Raw genomic sequence first — 25,339 nt, forward strand, 5'->3', positions numbered from 1 at the left:
TGGGAAAAAATGAAAATAATGCAGAAAATCATACAAAGGAAATCAAAACGGATTAAATGATATTAAAAAGAACTTTATTTAAGAAATTGTCTATTTCTTATGTACATAGTACATAACATTATCAAGGAGCATTATCGATAAAATCAAAATCATATATTCAGATTTACGTAGAAGAAAAACAAAATCTGGGTAGATGGAACGGAATCTTGCAGTATGATTACATAATGACTGGCACCCATCATGCTCACTTTCCCATGCATTCCTTGGCTTTAGAATACTTACATACAGTAGTATGCACCAAACCCGGAAGTGATGCCGCACATTATGTGGGGAACAAAATCTCGCTCACGAACTTTACTGCAAGATGGCGACAATCATGGGACAAAAGCAGCGTATCCGGTGTCTTCAGTTGGCTCTAGTTTTCTTGTTTTCTGGTGAGTTAGAGTGGATTAGATTCTGGAATGGGGTGTCTACAAAAAGGTGTTATGGTTTTATGTCTTTTCATTTCAGTTGGTTTGTTTCTTGTGCACGAAATTCCCACATCACTGTCAGAATTTACTCTCAAAAACTTCGAGTCGAACAGAACAACAAGCGCAAGCTATAGAGTGAACCGTGTACCATACATTGTGATTGTACGTCGGTAGCTAGTTGGCTACGCTACCGAGTAAAATGTGGCGAAAACAACTAAGTATTCCCTCTAAATTACCGAAATTTAGCAAAATCGAATAAGGTTTATCGTGTAACTAACGTTACATATATTATAACTAGGCCTACCTTTGCTGACTCGTTGTTAGATGTAGAGTATCCTTCCGTAATAAATTTGACGATTTTGACCGCAAAATTGTCACCGCCGCTTGTACGATCGAGCACACACGTTACACATACACATGACATAAACATTTTGTCGCCCGCTACGACCGTACGAGTTGATGCAGAAATGAGAAATGAATGTGAAAAAACAAACCGACTCATCTAATTTATTTCAATTACGATGAAAAGTTTCCTTATGAAAATCAATTCAAATTCATCAAACGGTCCTTCAAAAGTAATATCGAAGGATTCAAAATATATTCAAATATTATTGGGAAAAAAATGACGGCTAGAAAAAAACAGCGGCCTGTCGAAAAAACGCATTTAAGTGCCCTTTATACTGTAGTGTAGTGCAGAGTGTAATCAGCTGGCGTTTACCGAAAGATCGGTCTGTATCATTCTGGGCTGTATCTGGTCGTCGGGAATATGTTCCGCGGAGACTGCGTCTGGCTTCTCACGGAATCCCTTCCTATACAGACCGAAGGCTATCATACTACTGTAATGGCTCCTGTATTGATGCTCTGCCTGCCCTAGCTGGCCTAGGCCTACAGCATACAAATAAATTAAACAATGATAAACCTAACGTGAGACAGAAAGATCCGTCTGTCCGGAGGAGTCTTTTATTTTTTTGACGTTATCGCTCTCCTCTGTAGACAGACGAAAGTTGGTAGTTCTAGTACTAGTAGGCCTATACATCGCTGTAGGGATGGTCTTAACCACGGCACTGTCTCTATGGAAAATTTGGTGAGGTACCTCACCCTTCTCGATTGCGTCTAATTCAGGGCCCTAACCAGGTCGGCAAATTTAAGCTTGTAGAGTATTAAAGAACCCCAATTTTCGGCCGGCCCCCCAAATCTGGACACTTGACTTACCACTCATCACAATCCAGCAAATAGTACTGTCACAACACACGCATATCACATCGTTTCACATACTGGCACACTCGTTCACTCCAGGAGAGTGCCCAAGTCACCTCCAGAAATCCATCTGAAATCCCAAATTTTGCCGTCAAAAACACAGAATCGCTGCAACTTTTCCAAAGCGCGCGCGAATTAGGTCCCATGTAACGAATTGGGGTCGCCGAAAAAGCGCCAAAAATCGAAAAATTACGCTGTTCTGTTGCGAGATTTTTCGTTTATCGCAAGCTCAGAGTGTGATAGTATCCTCAAAAACACAAAAGAAAAACAAAATCTCTGTACGTGCCGATACATTGAATAATGTACAGGGGCTGAATGCAAATGCAGAGTCCCAAAAAATTCAGACACGAACGGGCGCCGCAATGTGCCCGATGCATCCTTGCGCCAACAAAGTATGGGGCACGCGCATTTTTCAGCGGCTTTGTATGCATGTGTATTGACATTGCGCGCGTGTCCGAATTTTGGGAAATTGACAAGGTGACAATATTTGGGGATTCTGTGAAATTTTATGATTTATTGAACAAAATTAATATTGGGAGAAAGTAGGTTTATATATTTAACATACATTACTATAGATATAATTTTGTAGATTGTTATTTGAGTTGAACAAATATTGCAAAAAAGCTTAAGTGTTCGAAAATTTGGGCTTTTACTCTATAGCAAAATCAGCATTTCAAGAATGCACTACACCCACCAGATTAATGAATAATCCAACATTTTGGTAGAATTTTTGACTTAAAACACACATCAACCAGCCCGTCGTCACGTTCAAACGGCTCTGAAACATATGAATCCGTTAGCCAATCACATGCGAGGTAGTTTCTACAGTATATGTTTTTTTTTTTTAAACACGTACCTCACATGTGATTGGCTAACAGATGTTGCGATGTGGATAAAATTTCTGCGTTATAACCTAGTTACTGTGAGTATTTTGATTGTACAGTGTGAGAAATTTACCCCAAATATTGCTGCATGATGTGTCATGTCATGTCAAACTTGTTTGAATGTAAAAAAGCTGTCTGAAATTTGGTTTATCGTAGCGTTTGATATGTGCGCGACCACTGGCAGCGCATCCCTACAGGAGCCGGCATCATTGACTTTGGTCTGTAAAATGAGGGGATCCGTGACGCCAGACGCAGTCTCCGTGGAACATTTCCCCGACGACCAGATACAGACTGATCTTTCAGTCGAAGATAAACCCAATTTTATAGTCATAAATTTACAGCTTTTTTTTTTCAGTGTTTACATTCAAACAAGTTTGACATGACATGGCACATTTTGCAGCAATATTTAATTTGGAGTTACTTTCTCACGTGCAATCGAAATACTCACAGTAACTGCATTTGCTGGTTAGATCGCAGAAATTTGTATCCAGACATTGCAACATCGCCGTTCGCTAGCAGAAGTTGCCATTTAAAACATGTATGCTACCTTGCATGTGATTGGCTAACATTAGTAACAGTACATTGGCGAATGGATTCATATGTTAAAGCCAATGAAGGTGATAGAGTTGTACAGTAAAGCATCGGTGGTATAAATTTATTTAGGTCTAAATTTTTAGATGTCTACTGTACCCAAGTTGTGCTGCATACATACCGCTGCCAGGGGCCTGGTGGTATTCCGGGGTTTTTTGTGGCCTCACAGTTTATAACCTTTAAAATCACTCCAGCAATGGCAGATCCAGGCATTTTGTAGAATGGGGGTGCCTTTTTAATACAAAATCAAAGGGGGTCACACGACCCCCCATTTTTTTTTTCTTCCTTTTTTTTTTTTTTTTTTAAAGCAAAAAATAAAGGGGGGCGCTTGGTACACTCTCCCCGGATCCGCCACTGCTGTAGAAAATATAGTTTTGTAATTGATACATAGATCGTACATTAGATTTCTACAGTTTTATTTTTGGGTTGGACTTCTTAATGTTACAGGAGCCCTATAATTTCACATGTTTCTGTTTCTCTGCAACAACGTTATCACGCTCATTTTGATGCAAATTTGGCCATAAATAAGGAAATTATTGTAATGATTATGACCAAGATGAGAGCAGATATATCCTGATGTAGAACCTAAACTCTTCTCATTTATCAATCAACATTGAACAAGATCATAGGGCATTCTATAAAAAACATTCTAGATAGAGTGAAACCCCAAGTGTTCAGCCGGCCTCCAGAATTCAGACACTTTAATCACTTGTGACAAGCCAGCAAATTTTGTTGTTACAGCACACACATATCATATAATTTCACATATATAGGGTCTACTGACACATTCGTTCTCAACAGGAAAGTCCCTTACATTTTGTAGTCACCTCCAAAAATTCATCCAAAATCCCAGATGTCGCTGTGAAAAATGCAGAATTGACGCAACTTTTCCAAAGTGCATGCAAATTAGTCCTGTGTTAAAAATTTGAGGTCGCAGAATCAAGAAATACGCCATTGTGATTCTGTTGCGAGATTTTTTGCGCTATTGCAAGCTCAGAGTGTGATGGTATCCTCAAAAGCACCAAAGAAAAATGTACAGGGGTTGAATGCAAGTGCCAATTCGCCAGAATTCAGACGCCACCGGGTGCTGCAACGTCCCCAATGCAAACTTGCCCCAATAATGTATGGAGCGGCGCATTGATATCAAACGCGCATAGGGCACATCCGGATTCTGGAGAGGCCATAAGGATTTTGGTGGATTATCCTGTGATAATATTTTTGGATTTTGTAATATTTTGGGATTTTGTGAAACGTTTTTGATGTATTTATCAAAATCAACATTGAGGTAAAAGTCGTTTGATACATTTGCAATTTTCACAGTCCTCTCAGAAACTGCTGGGCAGGGGACCCCAAGGAAGACCCATGACATGATTTACTACGACATCAAGAATTTTGCTCCGTGTGTGCGCAGATTTAATGCAACTCATCAGATTGGATGCACAAGTAAGTACATGTACCTTTGTCCTGATTTCGCAGCACAGCAGGCAATCAATGAATGCATGTAGATTGCTTTTGCACAAATTATCGTGACAATAACAGAAGTGACAATTTATGTATCTTACATGTACAGCATGGCCACAAGTCTTTGTTCTGGACAGCCTGCATGTACTGAATGTTTACCCAAGAAATTTCCTTATTTCTTGCGGTGCATACACTAAAATTTCTATACACCATACAGGGGCGGATCAAGGAATTCTGTAAAGAAGGGACGCCTTTACAAAATTAAAGGGGGCTGCACGCACCCCTCCTCCCATTTTATTTCTTTATGTTTCTTTTGTTTTAATAAAAATAAAGGGGGTCGCATCCAGTGCGCGCCCCCCTGGATACGCCACTGCGATAGCTGTGGACACACATGGTGAAAGAAACAAAAATTGAAGCACGCAAAGTAATGAAATAGATATATACGACAGCAGTGTATTTTCAGTCTGAACAATGAAATAATCAGGCTATTGATTCAAAATACAATAGCAGTGTACTGTATAAGCTGTTGAGTTTGCATTCAGATATGTTTCATGAATGTGAAGGTCGTGGATACTTTTGTGAGATGTTGTTCTCGCAATTTAGTGCATGGCGACATTTTCACATGTTAAAATTCACGGGCCAACAGTGGTTAGCAAAATTTGTGAAAAAGAAAAACAGTTTCAAAGGGATCATATAGTTTTGGTTGAGACCTAATTTCAGGTTTCTAACGTTTTTTCGTGAGATAATGAGAGACCTCTTATGAAATATGAAAGAGCATGTAATTCTATGAGGAATTCAACATTTATTTGATGAAAATTGTTTTTGAAATGGCTGAGATATCTAAAAAAGGGTGATTCTAATAAAGTGTGGGACCCACACTTTATTACGATCGCTTTGTTTTACTTTGTTTTTGGATGTTTCAGTCATTCCAAACCCGATTTTCATCAAATAAACTTTGAATTCCTCTTAAAATGGTATGCTCTGTACTACATAATAAGTGTTTTCTTGGTATCTCGCAAAAAGTTAAAAGACCAATTCTCATCTCCACCAATACTGTACTATCCCTTTAATGTACAGTATTGTATAGTGGGCTAGTATTAGTAGTTGTCAAATCAAAGGCATATTGGATCATGACATACAATGGTAATTCATTTCAGGGCACTACTAGTTGCCATTTTCTTCCACTGTTTTTTTTTTTTTTTTTGCCTGAATGACTTCTTTGTTTACTCTCCCTGGTAATCAACATGTATTGGTAATACATGTTCTTTGTGAAAGGGAATGAATGATCAATATGCCATGGTCCTCGTTCCCTATCTCACAAAAAGGCGACTTCAATGGCAACACTGGCGTCATTCATGTCATCGAGGAAGAGGCCGACCTGGAATGGCTGTTGGAGAACGGCACCTACACGCCATACATCGCTGTCATGAGTCCGGTGCAGTTTAACATGTGAGTGGGTACAAGGCCCTGGATTGGAGGCCTGATCACAGTTCCCTGCATTAGCATTCACAGTGGAATGTGAACTGTGTTTTTATTTCTCACTTTTGATGGCAGGCTTGTTCAATGCAAAGTTCTACAAGTGTTTATGGAAGAAGATGCCCTTTTACCAGTATACGCATGAAAGGCATTGCTTATCATAGGGGGCAGTAATTTAAGAAATTGAGGCAATTGATGTATGTATGTATGTATATATGTGATGGCTCAGTTGTATCACAAAACATCCCGCCATATAAACATTTTGCAATAAAGCCTAAAATATAAGGAGATATCACTATTTTTCACAATAAACCATAACAGTTGGTTTATTCTAGAAACAATTTTATCATACATTGTAACTGTTGTCCACATTTTGTATAATATTTAACATTGATTATACTTATTAAAATTTTAACATTGATTGCTTCTATCTTAATTCACATTTTAGAATTATTTTGAAGCATTAAAGTTGGGTTTTTGTTTCATGTGTAAATGGTAAATAATGCCTTTAGATAAGACTTATTTTTTAATACAGATGTCATATACTTTAATTCATTAATACGATGTGACACATGGGCCTGTCACATGTAACGTTGACTTTGGATGTTAATTAATCAAATTACGTACCTGTTGCTACTGTTTGCAAAGTAATTCCTGGAAAAAGTCTCCATCAGACCTTTCTTCATATCTTATTCAAGGCCTTGTTCAGACCTTAATTTAAGACCTTGTTCAAGTGTATAATAGGCAGTTAACATGGAAGCCTACCACATGAATTCTTGAGTTGTCTTTTTTTTCCATCAAAATTTCTTCTGTCCTTCCACCCCTACCTCCCTTCACCCTCTCTCGATTTATAGTAGCAGTGAATCACATATCAATATTCTAGCATACTGCGTCACTTCTCTGTTTAGATATTGATGAGGTAACTCCTTCATGCCATACTTGCATAGTGCTCTGTGATTGTGGTGTACACGAAAAAAAAAGAATACATGCAATGAAATAATGATAACAATAATGATAATAATAGTAATAGTAATAATAATGATAATAATGATAATAATAATAATAATAATAATAATAATAATAATAAATAACACATAACACTGAATACTGATGTCTCTAAGCCCCAATGTGCATTTTTATTTTCGTGTGAGCAGTGCCAACGTCAAGAGGTTACTTGCGTCCGAGAAACTCAGCGGGATAATGGTGGACCACTCCAACCCCTCAGAAATGATCGACCAGGAGGAGCCCTTCTCACCAGACAAATCCTGTCCCAATGATAATTTTGGTAAGCTGACTGATTTCATTTGCTTCCTTATTGTTAGCTCGCCTGAGTCCAAGCCTCAAGTGTGCTATTGCGATCACTCTTTGTCCGGCGTCCAGCATGCGGCGTCTGGCGTCCGTCATGCATTTAAACTTTTTATATTTTCATTTTCTTCTTGAGAACCCTGTGACAGGTTTTCACCAAACTTGGCAGTTAACATCCCTAAGGGGATAGAATCTTAATATCTTCAAATGGACACCATGCCTCATCTGGGAGGCCCAGGGGGTGGGGGGCAATCCAAGCCCAAGACCCAACAAATTTTCTTCTTCTTGTTGAAAGCACATGGTCAAATTTGTCACCAAACCCAGCTGCCCAAATTCATGAAGGTGGTACAAATGAAACCATGGTTTAAACCATGGACAATTTATATGGAGCGCAAAGTGTCGCATGGCCTATTTCATTACGAAATCTTTTCATCGATTTCGTCAACAAATGTTCATTTCGTTACGAAATGACTGATTTTGTAATGAAATAGACCATGCGATACTTGGCGCCCCATAAAAAACTGTGTTGTACCATTTGTGAATTCGGGTCAGTGAGTTATCAATAGGGTGGCCATTTTTATACTCAATGCAAGGACCCCAGAACTCCCTAAAAAAAGAAAAAAAATATATATATATATGTTTGAAACAGGAAATACTCTGAGTAAAAATACATGAGTGAGTGCACTTTCAAGGTTTTTTTGTTATAGCTCCAGGTGTTGTGCAGGAATTGAATGGGGGAGGGGCAGAGACTCCAACTCTCCCGTTTTTGACAGGAGATCTTCCGCCGAAAACCCATTTTTGCAAAATCTCCCGTTCTCCCACTTGAGATTTAATTTCTCCCACCCTGGCTCTGTGTCTCCCATTGGAAAGGATTTCTTACATATTGCTATTGTTTGTTGACAAAATAAGCCTTAGATAGCACCAGAGAGCATCTAGAACCCTAGGTACTTCGCGCTTCGCACACATCAACTTGGAGTCTCCCGTTTGCCAGGGGTTTCAGGCGGGAGAATCTCCAGATCAGAAGGTGCTTTTGGTTGGAGTCTCTGGAGGGGGCACTTTTAACAGAACTTTTTGGTTGTTGTTGTTGTTGTTTTTTTTTTAACTGCATAGTCAAATTTTCTAAATGCAGTGTACATGGCAAGCATTTTTACCAGTGTGATGGAATATGCAAATGGGCACCATGGCAGCATATAGAAGCTCTCAAGCATGACTGCCTAAATTGTATGTACGTTTTGCTCAAGAAATTTCACTCAAAATTAACCTCACAGGTATGTACTCCAACAACAGCGAGTACGCCCATTGTGCCAAGGTGACGTGGAATCCCCATGGCAACGGGATGAGTTTCATGGACTTCGGCATCCCGGTGTTTGCCCTCACCAATCCCAAAGATGTGGAAACTGTAAAGGAAGTGAGTACGAGTATTGCTGGAGATTTTCTCCCAACTGTTCACTGTATACAGTTAAACCTGTCTATAACGGCCACTCAACTGAGGCGAAAAAAGTGGCCGCTGTAGACAGGTGGCTGCTATAGACAGGGATGTGAACATGGCTTTTCTCTTGGGGGGGGAATTGTGTTTACTGTAAGACGAGGAATGTTCGCATGCATTTTAATTTCGCGAATTTTGCGAGAGCCAAGATTCGGGAAATTAAATGCATATGAAAGTTCGTACCTACACTAAATGCATCGAATGCCAATGCATAATTTGCAAAAATATCATGCAGCGAAAAAGGCCGTCGGCTCCAATTTGCGAAAATTTCATGCCGCGAATGTATCGTGTTTTACAGTAGTTGTTGCATACGGCAGGTGGCCGCTTTACGTAGATGCTGGATGCTGTAGACAGGTTTCACTGTATCTAAAATAAGGGAAGGTTTTTATTGTTGTATATATATCAATTATTGCTTGTTGGTCAAATATCCCTTTTGCAAGCATCACACAATTTTTTGCATGGTTGAAGATTAATGTCTTCAAATATTGTGTATGAAATCTTCCAGTGATACACCTCAGGGGTTTTAACAAAGCAGTGAAAAACTATCCCCATTTCACTGAAAAAGATAACCCTTTTGTATCAGGAATAATTGTTGATCTTTTTTTTTTTTTAGGGGGGGGGGGTGTCAAAATAATTTCACATAGAATTCATGGTATTTATTCCCTGTCCATCATAAAGAAGTTTCCAGGTTTATTATTCTGAGGAAAGGTATGAACTGCCTACCTCTGCAGTATACCAGCTTAAGGAAGGAATCTTATCTTCAGGGTTGCAAAAGGGAAACTGGAACTTCAAGGCATGAAGCAAATTATTTTGTTTTAATGTCTTGGTTGATATAAATATGGTTCTTAATTTGACAAGCCAGAGCGTATAACCGCATTCTCTCCCCCACCAACCCCGCCCTACAGTGCTACATCAATTTCAGCCGGCCTGACGCCCAGGGTCTTCCGCGCCCCTTCCCCCAGTGTGCCGGGGAGATGTATGACTTCATGTTTGGTGCCAAGGACACACCCACCTGTATCTGGAGGACGAAGCGCACGACCAACCTGGAGACAAGTTAGTCCGACTCCTACTCCCTAGTCAGATTGTAGTCACATGGCATGATTACTAGTCTCCAGTCCAGACTCTGCAATGCATTTGTACTTCCACTTTTGGTTGAAGAAAGCTCGTCATAAAGTGGGAAGTCATCAATAATGATAACAATAATGATAATGAATAACATTCGCATACCACTTCATCTGGCCATTTGTAAGCCCACTGATACAGGACAGAAAAGTTGAATTAGAATGCAGAATATAATAACGAAGATTGTGATTTGTATATAGTGAAAAAAAAAAAGATTTAGTAAGTGATCTTTGAGCATTGAGTCGAACTTGTCTATACTTTGAGCATTTTGAATGTGAAAGGGGAGTTTGTTTCAAAGAAATGGAGTTGATAGTGAAATTAAAGAGGCTTCACTGTATGTCATAAGAAAAAAAAAATGATTTAGCAAAGAAAAAAAAAGAGATTTGTATTTTCTTTTTCATGTGAGATCATAATGAAGCCTATGATACCCTATATTCAAATCAGATGCAGGATTGGCTTATGCCCAACAATGAGAGTTTATGTCTACCTTTTATACAGTAGAGTTGTGCCATTATGGTCTTACCGTGCAGGTCTTTACTGTGACCCCTTGGGTAACTACAATGTCTGGGCCACACTTCGCCCAACAAACAACAGTGAACCTCTGGAAGAGAAGTCCCTCATTGTTGCAGCCACACAGGTGAGTATTACTTTACCTGAAGCCAGTAGCAAAGCAATAATGCTTGAGCTTGAAATACCAAAACAAACAAACAATCAAACAAACAAACAAACAATCAAACAAACAAACAAACAAAAAGTACATTGTATTGCAACTGATTGATGATTGCTCCTCATCAGTACAGTGCACTCCTGTTATAACGAACACGGTTATAACGAAATTCTGGTTTATAATGAAGTAAAAACTTGGGCGGTAACTTTATCAACTTTATGTAATTTTGTTGTTTATGTGGTCGGTTATAACACAATTTCGATATAACGAAAGAAAACTGTCGGTCCCGAGGACTTCGTTATATGGGAGTCCGCTGAAGCAAATAAACACAGTCAGATTGTTCAGTGTTTTGAGGAATAGCCGTGATAAAAAATCATGGCCTTACATACTTAGTGGGATGTATGGATGCATGTATGCATGCATGTATGTATGTTTGGGTGTATGTATGTATGTATGTTTGTAATTGTTAATCTCATTGGCACAATAAAGGTTAAGCAATGCACAGAAATACTCCAATCCATGCAATCTTAACCAAGTGAAATACACTGAGATCAGCAGGACATGAAATATTGCTTGTATGAAAAGTTTCTATGCATTTCTTTTCTTATCCTTTTTTTTTCCTCTCACAGTCTCTACCTCTGTCTTTCCATCTCTTATCCTTCTTTCTTCTTTTCATCCTTTCCTTTTACTCCTTCAAGACCTTCCCCTGTTCAGTGGGTTTTCTCTCCCTTTGAGGTCATGTGTCCCTTTTACAACCCTGAATATTAGATTCATTTCATATTAAAGCTGGTATAAGGTACAGGTAGATAATTCAGACCTTTACTCAGAATGATAAAACTTGAGCTAAAATATAAAGAGATGCCCCTATTTTTCTCAATAAACCATAACTGTAGACAGTTTATTCTGTAAACAATTTTAATATAGCTATTCTTCACATTTTGTATATTCAACAATACTGAACATTGATTGTACTGATTAACATTTTTACATTGGTTGTTTCTATTCCTAACTCACATTGTTGAACTATTATGTAGCACTATAATGCTAGGTTTCTGTTTCATCTGCAAATGGTGAGGAGTTGCTTTAAAGGGACTGTACAGTACTGGTTGAGGTGGGGATTCATGGTTTATACATTCCTAAGTGAGATAATGAGAAACCTCTTATGAAACATGAAAGAGCATGTAATTTTAAGAAGGATTCAACGTTTATTTGATGAAAATTGGTTTTTAAATTGCTGAGATCCAAAAAAGTGATAATAATAAAAGACTACATGCCCCAACTTTATTAGGATCTCTTTGTTTTGTTTTTGGATATCTCGGCCACTTCAAAACCGATTTTCATCAAATAAACTTTTGATACCCCTTAGAATTGCATGCTCTTTGACACGTCATAAAGTGGTTTCTGAATATCTCGCAAAATGTTAAAAGCTAAATCCTCACCTCGACCAGAACTGTACACACCCTTTAAATGTAAAAAGTTTTTTTCTGAAAAGGTTTTTCTAAAACCTGTTGCTTTCCTCCTCTTTCATTTGCTCCTTCCTTCCCCCTTTCCATCTCTATGTCCTTCTCTATCTTGATCCTCTCTTCCTCTGCATTCTAGAAATTAGCATTTATTATTGCTGGAGTTGGTTAGGGTCATCATAGCATAGCTCCATTTACTGTGCAATTTCGGATCCATACGATTTGCTCCATTGCACGCATGCCATACTTTGCATGCCAAGAGCCCGGCACATTACACATGTAAAATGCTAGCGTTTGCAGTGTATATACGACAGCGCACTAGCATAAAAAGCGCTCAGTGAGCACTCCCTCAATCTCAGATCCAGCATAATCTCTCTTGTTTCTAAATTCATATAGCATCAAATGACAAGAATCTATTCAAGTCGTTACCGGTATAAATAAATGATAATGTTTTTCATTCGTGCAATGGACAGAATGTTTCATTCGGTGAAAGATGAAATTACTGAGTTGAATGGATTATTTCATCTCTCACCTCAGGAAATATTCTGTCCATTGCACTCATAAACCTAAATTATTTGTATACTGTATACTATAACATACGTTGTTGCTTCTTTCGTCAGCTGGATTCCACGGCGCTGTTCTACCAGGTCTTGCCTGGGTCCGGAGCGGAGACCGTCGTGTCCGGTTTCGTGACGCTGCTAGCCGCCGTCAAAGCTCTCGGCGACCTGCCCAAGGATGTGAAGGAGAATATGACCAATATCATGTTTTCTTTTTTCCAAGGGGTATGTTGCATTTGTTGTAATAAAAGAAAAAAAAAGATGATGACATTTAAAGAGAGATAAAATGATCTTAAGAAATTAAACGTGCAGGCAATTGCACACAATGTCATTTTTTTACAAGTAAAAAGTATAATGTATGTGTACACACACCTTTTACCTATAACTGACATGTTGAGGGTAATATATCCTCTGCTGTGTGAAGGATGTAATGCCAATGCTATTTCATTATGCTTTAGAAAAAATGGAAATGTGTGGAATCACCCTCTTATTTTCTTTACTTTAATTTTACTACACTGACATTAAAAACTGGTGTAGCTGTCTTATGCAGTGATGACGGCACATGGGTTTGAAGCAAACTTTCACATTTTTTTCATTTTTACACAGATTGTCTGATTTTCCTCAGGGTTACTTTCTTCTAAAAATTCCTCCTTTACTGAAACTACATGCATATTCATTCCAAAGTCCCCTATAAAATTATGTTTGATTATATTTCTGGAATGCTGTGTAATGAGTGTAGGTACTCACTCACATGTCCTTGTAGTCTTTGCATATATATTACGACAATTTTTTAGAGGGTCACAGGAAGGTGTTTTGCAAATAATGTGTGTTTGTTCCAGTGATCGAACAGCTTGTCTGTTTTATTGAATATTCTGGTTGTTCAACTTCTAATCGACTCTTGATTACAGGTACAGTTATAGAAAGTGTTGAAGTGATTTAAGAGATTGATTGTAAAAAAAAGAAAAAAAAATACTGGATGATATTAAGTGAAAATGAAGAACATTTACCTTATTCAGATTTTGAAAAAAATTGACTGATGACCACTCTGAAAACATATAATTCCTTAAAGCAAAATATCTTCCAAAGTGTGAACTGCTTCAGAGATTACTTAAGAGGCTGCAGACAGTTCATCTCTCACAAAACATAACAAAACATTGGGACTCATTCCAAAATCTTCTCCTCCATTTTCCTTCTCGTGTCAGGAGAGCTATGACTACATCGGCTCATCGCGGATGGTGTACGACATGGAGCTGGGTCGGTTTCCCGCCAAGCCAGACGAAGAGAAGCAGCAGCCATCCCTCGTCAATCTGACGACGATAGCGGCATTCGTGGAGCTTCGGCAGCTCGCCCTCTCGAGTGAAAACTCATTTTACGCACACACAGACCCCGTGTCACAGCAGTACAACGACACCAAGGAAGTGGTATGCTATCGTGAAAATATTCGTCAGTGATTTTCGATCCCCTGACATTCTCTATGATTCCAGGATTACTGACTTATATTTGTTGTACATCTTAGATATTCTCAATTTTACGAATTTCAGATGGATCGATGACAGTTACAGTCTGTGTGTTACTAGATTTAAGTGGTATGTTAGCACCTTTCATTAGGGCCACTTTGTTTTGTAATATCTCAGCCATTTCAAAACCGATTTTCAACAAATAAACTGATTTCCTCTTAGTTTTGTGTGCTCTTTCATATTTCACATAGTTTCTCATTATCTCATCAGAAGAAACAAACCTGAAGCCCCATCTCAACCAAAACTGTACCATCCCTTTAAGTCCTTGAGTAGGCACTTCTTACATTTCCTATACATATGTGTCTGTGTGTGTTTGTTTGTGACAGACATCTGAAATATTGCGGCTGTTGGAAGAGATGTCTGCCACCACCAGTGCCACGGTGACCAATGCCAGCCAGGGCCAGCCCCTCCCACCAGCATCCTTCCAGCAGTTCCTGCGAAGCCAGCCGGACATTCCGGGCGTGGTCATCACTGACCACGACGGAGGCTTTCAAAACTTGTGAGTTCGCTTTGCTCCAGTTGTTTGATAAACTTTGTTTCTCGGGGTGTGATAGCTTGCAGTGTTATCTGCTCAAGCCGTACAGCTATCTTGCGAGTGTTTCATTGTGTGAAATTCTCTGCATTGTTTTGTTACGATGAAAGGGAAACTTTTCTCCCGAATGTGTGAGGATTCAGAAGATGAGGGATGATTCGTGAAACACTTCATAAAATTTGTGCAAATAGCATTCTAACGAATGTAACACCTTATGGTAATATTCAGTTTTCACTAACTTAAAGTCATATACCATCGTTGTTTGATAAACTTTGTTTCACGGGATGTGATAGCTTGCAGTTTTACTGCTCGAACCCTACAGCTAACTTACAAGCATTTTGTCCTGTGAAATTCTGTGCATTGTTTTGTTAGCAATTAAAGGACATTTTTTCTCCCAATATGTATGGGAATTCAGCAGATGAAGGGTGATCACTGAAACACTGTATATAATTTATTCAAAAATCTTTCAAACAATTACAAGTGTATGTAACAACATATGTTAATATTCAGTTTTCACTTGAATTCATGTACCACTGCCTCCAGACAGAAACTGTACAACAAGATCACGGTAGTAGAATGATATTAAAGAAAATATAAAGGGGTTTTCAGATAACTTCATTTTTCAAGGACATGTAAAGAAGCACTTGAACTAGCTCATCCATAAAGGCAAGGAGAAGAATATTTGCCTACACAAATCAGTAACATGGTTAAATGGAATGTCGTCCTTTCACCATGAAATGAGGACTTGTGAAATTCATGTGACATTTTCTGATATTATTCTACGACTGTTGACATCATGAACTGCTGTAGATGTGCTATGTAGAGAGGTTAGTGTATGTTATTCTCAAAAATGCACTAAAAATATTTATACCTTTTGAACAGATTGTCTAAGTTTCACTGAATGTGTTGCTAATCTCTCCAAATTGCTGGATCCTCATTTGGTATATGTTTGGGGAAAACATTCCCTTTGAGTGAAACATGATGACAGTCGGTGAGTTATCTGTGTCTATCCATATTGCAGGTACTACATGATGATGATGATGATGAAGTCTTGTATAGCGCCGGTATCCGCCAAGTCAGGCGCTCATGGCGCTTGCTCCAAAATAAATACATAATTCAGCTTAAATTTCAGCTTAAATTTCATGGGTGCACCGCTTGTGATATGACAGTTAGAATAAAAAGAAATAGTTCCAGGAAGTAATTGTCTCCAAATGTGTAAACATACATTCTTACACATTGGCTAGTTTTTCAATTTGAAGAGATGGGTCTTGAGGGCTGTTTTAAAAGATTCTGTGGTAAGAGCTCTGCGGATAGACTGTGGAAGGCCATTCCATATCTTTGCAGCAGCCACGCGGAATGAACGAGCTCCCCAAGAGTTGTGTGCTCTGTGTTCCACCAGCAGGTACTTGTCTGCAGAACGTAGATTTTATCTTGCTGGGACATATGGCTCTAGTAGATCACATATATATGATGGAGAACTGCCATTCAGTGCCTTGTACACAACCAAACTGATCTTATACTCAATCCTCTGTTCAACACATAGCCAATGTAGCTTTTTCAGAAGAGAGTTGATGCTTGTACTCTTCCTGGACATGGTGACAACTCTAGCTGCGCTATTCTGCAGGCGCTGAAGTCTGTGTATTTGTGATTTATTCAGATAATACAATACTGAATTTCCCATGTCAAGCCTCGATGTGATGTATGCATGCACCAGAAGTTCTGCAACATGGTTATTGAAGTACTTGCGGATCAAGCCAATGTTTCTGAGAGCTAAGAAAGCTGCTCTGGATACAGCCAAGATGTGGCTTTCCATGGAAAGATTAGAGTCAAAAATGATTCCAAGATTCCTGGCAGTATCTGAAGGAGGGATGATATCTCCACCCACTCTGATCCCAGTGACGTTTACCTTTGGTCTTTGATGCTTAGACCCAATGATCATAAACTCCGTCTTCCCTTCATTAAGCTTCAGAAAGTTTGAAATCATCCACTTATGCAACTCATCAACACAGCCTCAATACGCTGTATTGCTTGGATTACTTCAGAATGGACAGGATTCACTGATAAATATATCTGGATATCATCAGCGTAGCAATGATAACTAAGGCCATGACTCTTGATGATATCTCCAAGTGGCAAGCAGTACATGCAGAAGAGCACTGGGCCCAGGACAGATCCTTGAGGAAGTCCATATTGCAAAGGCAATCTGTCAGAGCTAGCACCATCCATGCTCACAAAGTGTGTTCTCTGAGTGAGATAAGAACGGAACCAGTGAAGCGCAATTTCAGTTACACCAAAGAGGCTTTCCAAGCGAGTAAGAAGAACTCCATGATCTACAGTATCAAAGGCTGCAGACATGTCCAAAAGGACCAGGAGAGATATTTTCCCAACATTCATAGCTTGAAGGAGATCATTCTGAATTCTAAGTACAGCAGTCTCCACACTGTGGTGACATTCTCTAGTACATGAGTTGTACTTCTTTTTCTTAATTGCTGGCTAGATCTACTAGACATCTTTGCTTTGTTAGCAGTTGTGGGAAGTGCAATCGATCAAAATTGATAAAGTTGTTGTTTTCTATATCCTGCAGATATTACAACAGTAGGCTGGATTTACCAGAGGTCTTTGGTGTAAACTACACAAACTACAATGACACAGATGAGCTGCCCATTTTCCCTGTAGCAGAGGTAGTTTTATCCATATCTGATTCAGCAGACCCAGTGTTTCTGTGTCTTTTGTAGTAGATCCAAGCCAGGCATGAATTTGTTTTAGACAGCCAATCCCTTTTGCATGCAAATTTTTGAAAAATTGATGAGAACACTTAAGTATTGAAGAAAACACTATTTGGAAACCTCCTGTTAATTTTGAACTCAAGAGGGTCTTTATTTGCTTAGTTAAATTGACCATTAAGATTTGAATGATTTTTTTCATACTAATTTACGAAAAAATTACAAATCTAAACTACTAGTCTAGTTTTACAAACCTGTGTGATGCACTTAGTTGCACATGTAGTTCATGTAAGTGTTGTGTTGTTATTTGCCATCGATAACAAAGTAAGAGAAGCTAGTGAATTCTTCTTTTCTGACAGCTTATATCTTTTGTTCGAAGTACAAGTATCATATTACAACCACAGGAGGATTAATATATGCAGCTGTGCCTAGTACACAAAATATGTTACTGTGAGCGTTTGGTGCCTTATTTGAATTTTAACGGCTGACAACATTCAAATGTCACAGAAATGTTATAGCTTTACAATGGTCTTCTCATTCTGGTGGAATATATCATGTTTTATTGTCCCCAGCCGAACGAGTTCGAGCAGGGGACTATGAAACGGGCTCCGAACGTGTGTGTGTCTGTGTGTCCGTCCGTCTGTCTGTCCGTCCGTCCGTCTGTGCGTCCGTGTGTGATCAAAATGTTCAATATGCCACTCCTTCGCCATTTCTAACCCGATTTTGATTCTGTTTGCTTTATATGATAGCACTACATGGGAGCTTTGAAATTTGTACACAGAATTTCAGTTGTGACCTTTGACCTTGACCTTTGACCTATATTGTACACTTTGCTTCAAAATGCTACTCCTTCGCCATTTCTAACCCGATTTTGATTCCGTTTGCTTTATATGATGGCACTAGGTGAGGGCTTCAAAACTTCTACACAGAATTTTGACCTTTTACTTCTTTGACCTTTGACCTTGATTTTTGACCTATATTGTACATTGCCTACAAAATGCTACTCCTTTGCCATTTGTAACCCGATTTCGATTCTGTTTGCTTTATGTGATGGCACTAGCTTAGGGCTTCAAAACTGCTACACAGAATTTTGACCTTTGACTTCTTTGACCTTTGACCTTGATTTTTGACCTATATTGTACATTTTGCTACAAAATGCTACTCCTTCGCCATTTGTAACCCGATTTCAGTTCCGTTTGCTTTAAGTGATGGCACTAGGTGAGGGCTTCAAAACTTGAACACAGAATTTTGACCTTTGACTTCTTTGACCTCTGACCTTGATTTTTGACCTGTATTGTACATTTTGCTATCAAATGCTACTCCTTCGCCATTTCTAACCCGATTTCGATTCCGTTTGCTTTATGTGATGGCACTAGGTGAGGGTTTCAAAACTTCTACATAGAATTTTGACCTTTGACTTCTTTGACCTTTGACCTTGATCTTTTTACCTATATTGTACATTTTGCTACTAAATGCTACTTCCGGCGGGGACATATATTACGCACCGCGTAATTTCTACTTTTCTTTGTGCTGTTTGGGAAGGAATGCAAAAGGGATGGTCCATCTAGGGATGGTATAGTTTTGGTTGAAATGGGGCTTTTTTTTTTCTTCTTCTTTTTTTGGTGCAATAATGAGAAACTACCTATGTAATATGGAAGGGCATGCAATTCTTTAAGGAAATCAAAATGAATAAAACTGATGACCACTTTGGTGTTTTTTTTATATCTTGACCATTTCAAAACCAATTCTCATCAACTGAATGTTGAATCCCTCTTGATATTAATACGCCCTTTCATATTTCATATTGAGGTTTCTCAATATCTCACCCCCAAAATGTTTGAAACCTGAAGTTAAGCCTCAACTAAAACTATACGATCCCTTTAAATTGTTTATGTGATAATTCAAAGCTGTGACACGATGCTGGTGTGAAACTTCAAGGTGTACTCTTCCAGTTGTTTGTTTTGTCGCACATTTTCAAGATTTTTCCTTCAGTCATGCAGAGTTACTTCTTTGCAGTTCTTGTCTGTCCATTTGAAAACTTTTGCCAGGAATATAGAATATGAAGGAAAAATGATAATAATTTGGAAAGGAAAAGTGTTAGAAAATGAAAATGGCAGTGTTTTTGTTTTTGTCTTTTAAAATTTTGTTTGTATTATCTTGTGTGTTCGTGTTGCAGCAACTGGCAGATGTGGCCACCACATTGGCAAGGACGCTGTACCGCCTTGCCAGGCCGTCAGCTACAGATGCAGAAAACATTACTGCAGAGGCAGAACTGGTAAGTTACTGCAAAGCGTGCTCGTAGAGCTAAAGGCACTCTTTACTATTTGCAGATGAAGCAGAAACCCAGCTGTAGTGCTTCAAAATAGTTCTAAAATGATAGTTGAATAGGAATAGAAACAACCAATGTAAAAATGTTGATCAGTATAACCATGGTTAAGTATTGTCCAATATACAAAATGTGAACAATAGTTTTATTAGTATTGTTTCTAATATGAACTGTGTACAGTTATGGTTTATTGAGAAAAATACTGATATCTTCTTATATTTTAGACTTTATTCTGAAATTTTTATATGGTAGAATGTTTTATGATACAACTCTCCTGCACATATGCCTGAAATATGATATAACTGTATTATCTTTTAAATCGCTGCTCCCAATGGTAAACAGTGTCTTTAAACGGAACTACTCAAATGACCTTTTGGAATGTGAAATTGCAAAAGTGGTTTGAGTGGAATAGCAGAAGCTTCGTGAAGACATGCAAAACTTTGTACTCCTGCTGTCTAGCCAATATTGATGAACGTTGTGTTCTGTTCGACCGGACTCCATTCATCAGAGGGTAATTTCATCATGACATCATGTTACTTTGTATGGAAACAGGAAATTTAGAGAAGATCAGAGAAAATTTGGGCAAAAAATCAAACGTCAAGAAATATGAAGTGTAAAAGTTTGAAGTTTGTACTCAAGATTGCCCTAGTTTTCATTTTTCTCAAATATTTGGGTACAGATAGAACCGTCCCACTGAGGAGGACATGGAAACACATATTACTCTATGCATATACCAGAAGCAGGTCTGAAGAACATTTTTCTCGGGAGAAAAATGAAATTGATAAAATAAAATTGTCGCTTGAACAACTTTCCAGATGTGATATTTTCATGTTTGTTACTGATTGAGTATTGCCCTTCATAGACATAACAAGGACAATTTGATGAGACATCGATGGATGGCAATTTGTTTTTCAATTCTCTTTCTTTCTTCCTAAAACCTCTGCGTGACTTCTGTCGGATTAAGTTGTCATTTATTTATGCTGTCTTTTCTTCGTGTAATTCCCCCCCCCCCCTTCCTTACAGGTGAATGACCTTTTGTTCTGCTTCATCCAGAAGCCAAACTGTAGTAGACTGCGGGCTGTAACAACACCCAGCAATGCAAAACGTGAGTTTCGTAGACAAACAAGTATTTTTTAGGCATTGTAATGTCAATTCTTTAAGCCCGTTGAGGACGAGTCCAGAGTATACTCGTGCAGGTGTCTATGGGAAATATGTGTTGTAGCAAAATCAAAGCATCCTCAACGGATGAATACTCTACTTCAATGCCTGTCTTCACTTCCACCTCATTGGCTTTTTTATTTGTTTTTTTTTTTTTCATATCTATCAGCACAAATGTTTCCAAATGAGACCAAAGGAATAAGGATTACATAATCCTCCCAATCCATGTTGCGACATAGTAACCATTTTGTGGGACTCGGACATTTTTAATCATCCGAGTGTGGATCATTGAATCCACATTATCGTAAACTGTTTGGAATTGAATAAGCAAAGACAAATACAAAGTATGCCCAAAGTGTGTGGGTGAAAAATCGTCGGAATTGGCATGTCTTATGTATGTTTAATGTCATGACGGATTGTTTCACTTCCTCCTCAGTTTTGTCAAACAAGCCGTACAACTTTTACGTGAGTGTCTACGGCCAGGCACTTTCGCCAATCACTCATCTAGTCGGCCAGCTCCTAGCGTATTACACAGGGGACCGCCAGCCGATGACGGAGGAAGAGTCGAAGACGGAGTGCAAAACTGCTGAAAATGATGCGGTGAGCAAGCAGACTTGGGACAACTTTTCTCCAATCAGATGAGTTTGAGGGTGGGGGGGGGGGAGGGGGAGGCATTGTAGTGATGGGGGGGGGGGGGGGGTTGATGCATGTGATTTAGCACCACAAAGCTGCAAGAAGTCACTTAGGTCAACATCCAAAGTAATCCTGACTATATGGTTTCTTCAGTCGACAATGACGGTTTCTAATTTTTGATGTTTTCTTAGGGAGCGAATCTTCTTGTTTATGAATCTTCTAGTTCAAGTTCATTTATTTCACAATTCATTAAAAGAGATAAAGATTTAAAAACTGGTACAGCAGTAGTTATTGATGGGATGTAAAACTAACAACATATTTAAAGCAGATTATACAGTGTATTGAGAAAACAGAATGATATCAAATGTGTGGGGCGAACAAAGACCAAACACGTATCGGTGTCTCATCCCAAGAAAGTTTACAAAATATAGTTCGTACTAAACAATTACAAGTTTCAGGAAAAATAACACAAAGAAGGGCAGATTCACATTCCTGTGCTTCAAGGGTTCCATGACATTTGCTCCAGCGACGATTGCTCCCATTGAATACACAATGTATTTGCATGCTAAGAGAAATAGAAATTCGAATCACAAACATCACCCTAACCCTTATCCTAATCCTCACGTCAAAATAAACCTAAAAACCTATCACAGCCCTAACCCTGAGTCCTTGGAGATATTAAGACCGGATCAGTTGCCAGAGCAGCAAATGTTACGTCACCGATAAAAGAGTGTATGGGTGACATTGGAAAGCATAAACAGGAGTGAAATTGTTTTTTGGGTGAAGGGGGGAGGGGGGGAGGGGGGAGGGAAGGGGGAGTTTGCCAGTGGTTAGATGTGTGTATTGAGGGCTTTTCTGTCACTGTATTGCGTCAGACCCTGTTTCAACGATTTTTGACTAAAATTTGGTTCTCCATTTTCAGCTCATTTGGCAGTGATTTGAAATGTGCTGTGAAATCTGTAGCCTTATGGGTGTTTGTTTGTTTATGTTTTGTTCTTTTTCTGCGTTAGATCTTCAATATGGAGTTTGTCGTGGGTCCAAACCACAACGGCTCGTACGGAGTCTGCGTGAAGAGCACCATGCAGCACTCCGTAGCGCTTTCGCCGGCCTTTGACCCAGATAACCCCGACTGGGGATCAACGAAATACTCCACCTGGACGGAATCGCAGTGGTCAAAGTATTACGTCCGAATCTTCTTAAAGCCGAGTAGAAGTCAAGAGGTACAGCTGACAGTGGTTAATACTTGTAATGTACATGAGTGAGGTTATTGTACATGTTAATGTCTGTCTGTCCATACACCAAATGTCTTTTCACTTCTTGTGCCTTTTATGATCTCCACTCCAACCCCTATAACTATGTATTTTAGTGTAAATTATAAAATGGTTATATGGCCCTTATCAAATGATCGGCTGAGAGCAATCACATGACCAGTCTTTCATTTGGTGATCTATCACTTGGTCTTCTCCCACTTCGTCTAATAGCCATTTAGTCTCAGCCCACATGGTCTAATCCCGTTGGGTCTACAACCAGTTCATCTATTTACCATTTAGTCCAATTGCCACTTAGCCCCATTACCAGTTGGTCTACTTCCAGATGGGCTATGCCCATTTCATCAAATACCCGCATTTCATTAGACAAGGTGGGGAAAAAAATCCTAGGAGACAAAATTTCAAGAAGACCATCTGGTCAGTAGACGAAACGATAACTAGCCAAACTGGGTATTAGACCAAATAAGGATTAGAACAAACGGGCATTAGACAAAATTGATAGTAGACCAAATGAGTTTAGCAGTAGTGGTGTTAGACGAACTAGAAAGTAGACCATTTGATAGTAAACCAAGTGTCAATAAACCTTCCATTTTTCCTAACACGCCCAGCGGACATACGTTTTTACTATTGACCACGTACTAATGACCGCTCAGAGACACTGTGTGACTGTATCTTGCCGTAATTGCATCATTGCATACTTTAGCAGTTTTAGTGCGCCCTCAACCACAATACCATAGGCAAGTTCGCGTTCAGTGCCAGTGTGTTTGGAACATTTCAGACATTCTCAGACATCTTGGCTCTTTCAAAACCAAGTTCTACATGTACGATATCCATTGTAGCTGATTGGTATTTTCCCATAATGGTAAAATTTGAAAAAGAAGTGGTTCATAGAACCCTTTTATAAAACAAATAATGCACAGGTTTTAAGCTCGGGACATTAGTGGAGATGCACCTCACTCTCGGGAATTCACTATGTTGTGCAATGTGCACTCGGCTGTTCCTCGTGCATGATACACCATTGTAAATACCCTCAAGTGCGCTGCATCTCCACTAACACACTCTCACCCGTGCATTATTTGCATACTATTTTCCTTCTGTGTCAGGCTATAATTTTTTTGTTCTCTTTCATGTGTAGTATACTCTCATTTTTCCCTCTACTGTGACATTGTTTCTCACACTCCTGTGCCCTATGCTTTCTCACTCTTATATTCTCTTTTAGTTCCTCAATCGTATTCCTTTCAGCTTGGTTAAGAGTTGGTAAATTCACTCCCTTCCCCCGACACATTCTCCTTTTTGTCAAGAGTTTTGCCACTGTGCATTTTGTCAACACAACTTATTTGCTGTCAATGCTACCTCACTCTCCCTATTTCTCTTCATATTCATCCTGTCTGTCTGGTTTGAACTTTCTGTATGTGCAACATATGACTTTTACACTTTCTTTGTTGACATCGTCACCTTGCCAAAATCATGGAGTATGCGGCGATTGAAAGACAGTCTGGTCACTCTGCTAAAGCTTCATTTTATGGTATTATGAACAAATATGCAAGATTGGGATTTTTTTTTTTTTGAAGGAAATTCATATGGCTTCAACAAGCCTCTCAAAAAGTGATTCTGAAAAGATCACCAGAGTATGAATATGCATAGTTTTATTGATTATTAGCGATTAAGATTCTAATGATGGAAATGTGTACATTTGTGATTTATCATTCACCATTATGTGCACTTCTTGTAATATTCATACTGCAGGGGCAGATGTTCCTGAGTGTCCATTTCTAAATCTTTAACTCTTATTAAACCTGCCTTCATCTTTTGGGTTCTCTCTCTCCACAGACCGTCATCTTTTCCGTAGGAATGATCATCCTGCTCGTCTCATTAACGTCTGCCTACTTCATCAGTAGAAATGTGGATGAACTGTTTCCGCAGTAACCGTCTCCCCCTCCTCCTCCCTCGACAAAGCAAGCGGGACCAAGTTTTTTCTCCTCCAGCGCAACGCATCTCCGTAGACACCAGGCTGTTCTGATGGTTTGCCCCGTGCAGATTTAGCCACCCTTCACGAATTAGTTCAGCCTTCTCCTTGTGTTGTTTACTTTTAACTTTGCATTTAATGAGCTTCTGAAACAGCATAATTGCGGGTCAGGTGTTTTGTTGTTGTTTTTTTTTTGTAGATCAAAACTGTCTAACTTGAGATGCAGAAAAGATTAAACTTAATCTAGACTTCAACAAGACAGAAAAGGGACTCAAGGAAACAGATTCAGAATTGGTGGTTTTTATTGCTCCCTTCGTACAATTTTTGTATGGACAGTTCGGTCAATGTTCGTTAAAGGGCCTTTCACTATTAAAGTAGCCTCTCTGAATCATTAGCTGTGAGCAAACTGTATACTGTATAAGCTTTTATTTTTGCGTACAGATATTTTTGGGACTGAGGATATCAGAGACATTAACGTAA

At 38.9% G+C, this 25,339-nt stretch overlaps 1 protein-coding gene across 1 annotated transcript; it reads left to right on the forward strand.

Moving 5' to 3' along the window:
* The first annotated feature begins 358 nt into the window (after positions 1–358).
* On the forward strand, positions 359–24,980 carry LOC139744750 (nicastrin-like). Its single transcript, XM_071655173.1, has 16 exons — positions 359–434; positions 4,523–4,645; positions 5,989–6,112; positions 7,294–7,424; positions 8,713–8,852; positions 9,836–9,983; positions 10,583–10,689; positions 12,800–12,961; positions 13,939–14,157; positions 14,580–14,752; positions 17,370–17,466; positions 19,685–19,783; positions 20,858–20,939; positions 21,429–21,592; positions 22,636–22,845; positions 24,724–24,980. Exons 1-16 carry the CDS (start codon positions 365–367, stop codon positions 24,817–24,819), a joined length of 2,145 nt encoding a protein of 714 aa, XP_071511274.1. The 5' UTR covers positions 359–364; the 3' UTR covers positions 24,820–24,980.
* The last annotated feature ends 359 nt before the right edge of the window (positions 24,981–25,339 follow it).

This window comes from Diadema antillarum, unplaced genomic scaffold (genome assembly GCF_040938485.1).
Source record: "Diadema antillarum isolate AM-2024a unplaced genomic scaffold, OU_Dant_1.0 seq00001207_RagTag, whole genome shotgun sequence".
Classification (NCBI taxonomy): Eukaryota; Metazoa; Echinodermata; class Echinoidea; order Diadematoida; family Diadematidae; genus Diadema; species Diadema antillarum.

Bases quoted from the DNA above. Each gene is read 5' to 3' on its own strand.
- LOC139744750 (XM_071655173.1), top strand. From the start codon at position 365: ATGGCGACAATCATGGGACAAAAGCAGCGTATCCGGTGTCTTCAGTTG. The intron at 7,425-8,712 runs GTAAGCTGACTG...TTAACCTCACAG, and splicing joins CTGTCCCAATGATAATTTTG to GTATGTACTCCAACAACAGC. The intron at 20,940-21,428 runs GTGAGTTTCGTA...CTTCCTCCTCAG, and splicing joins AACACCCAGCAATGCAAAAC to TTTTGTCAAACAAGCCGTAC.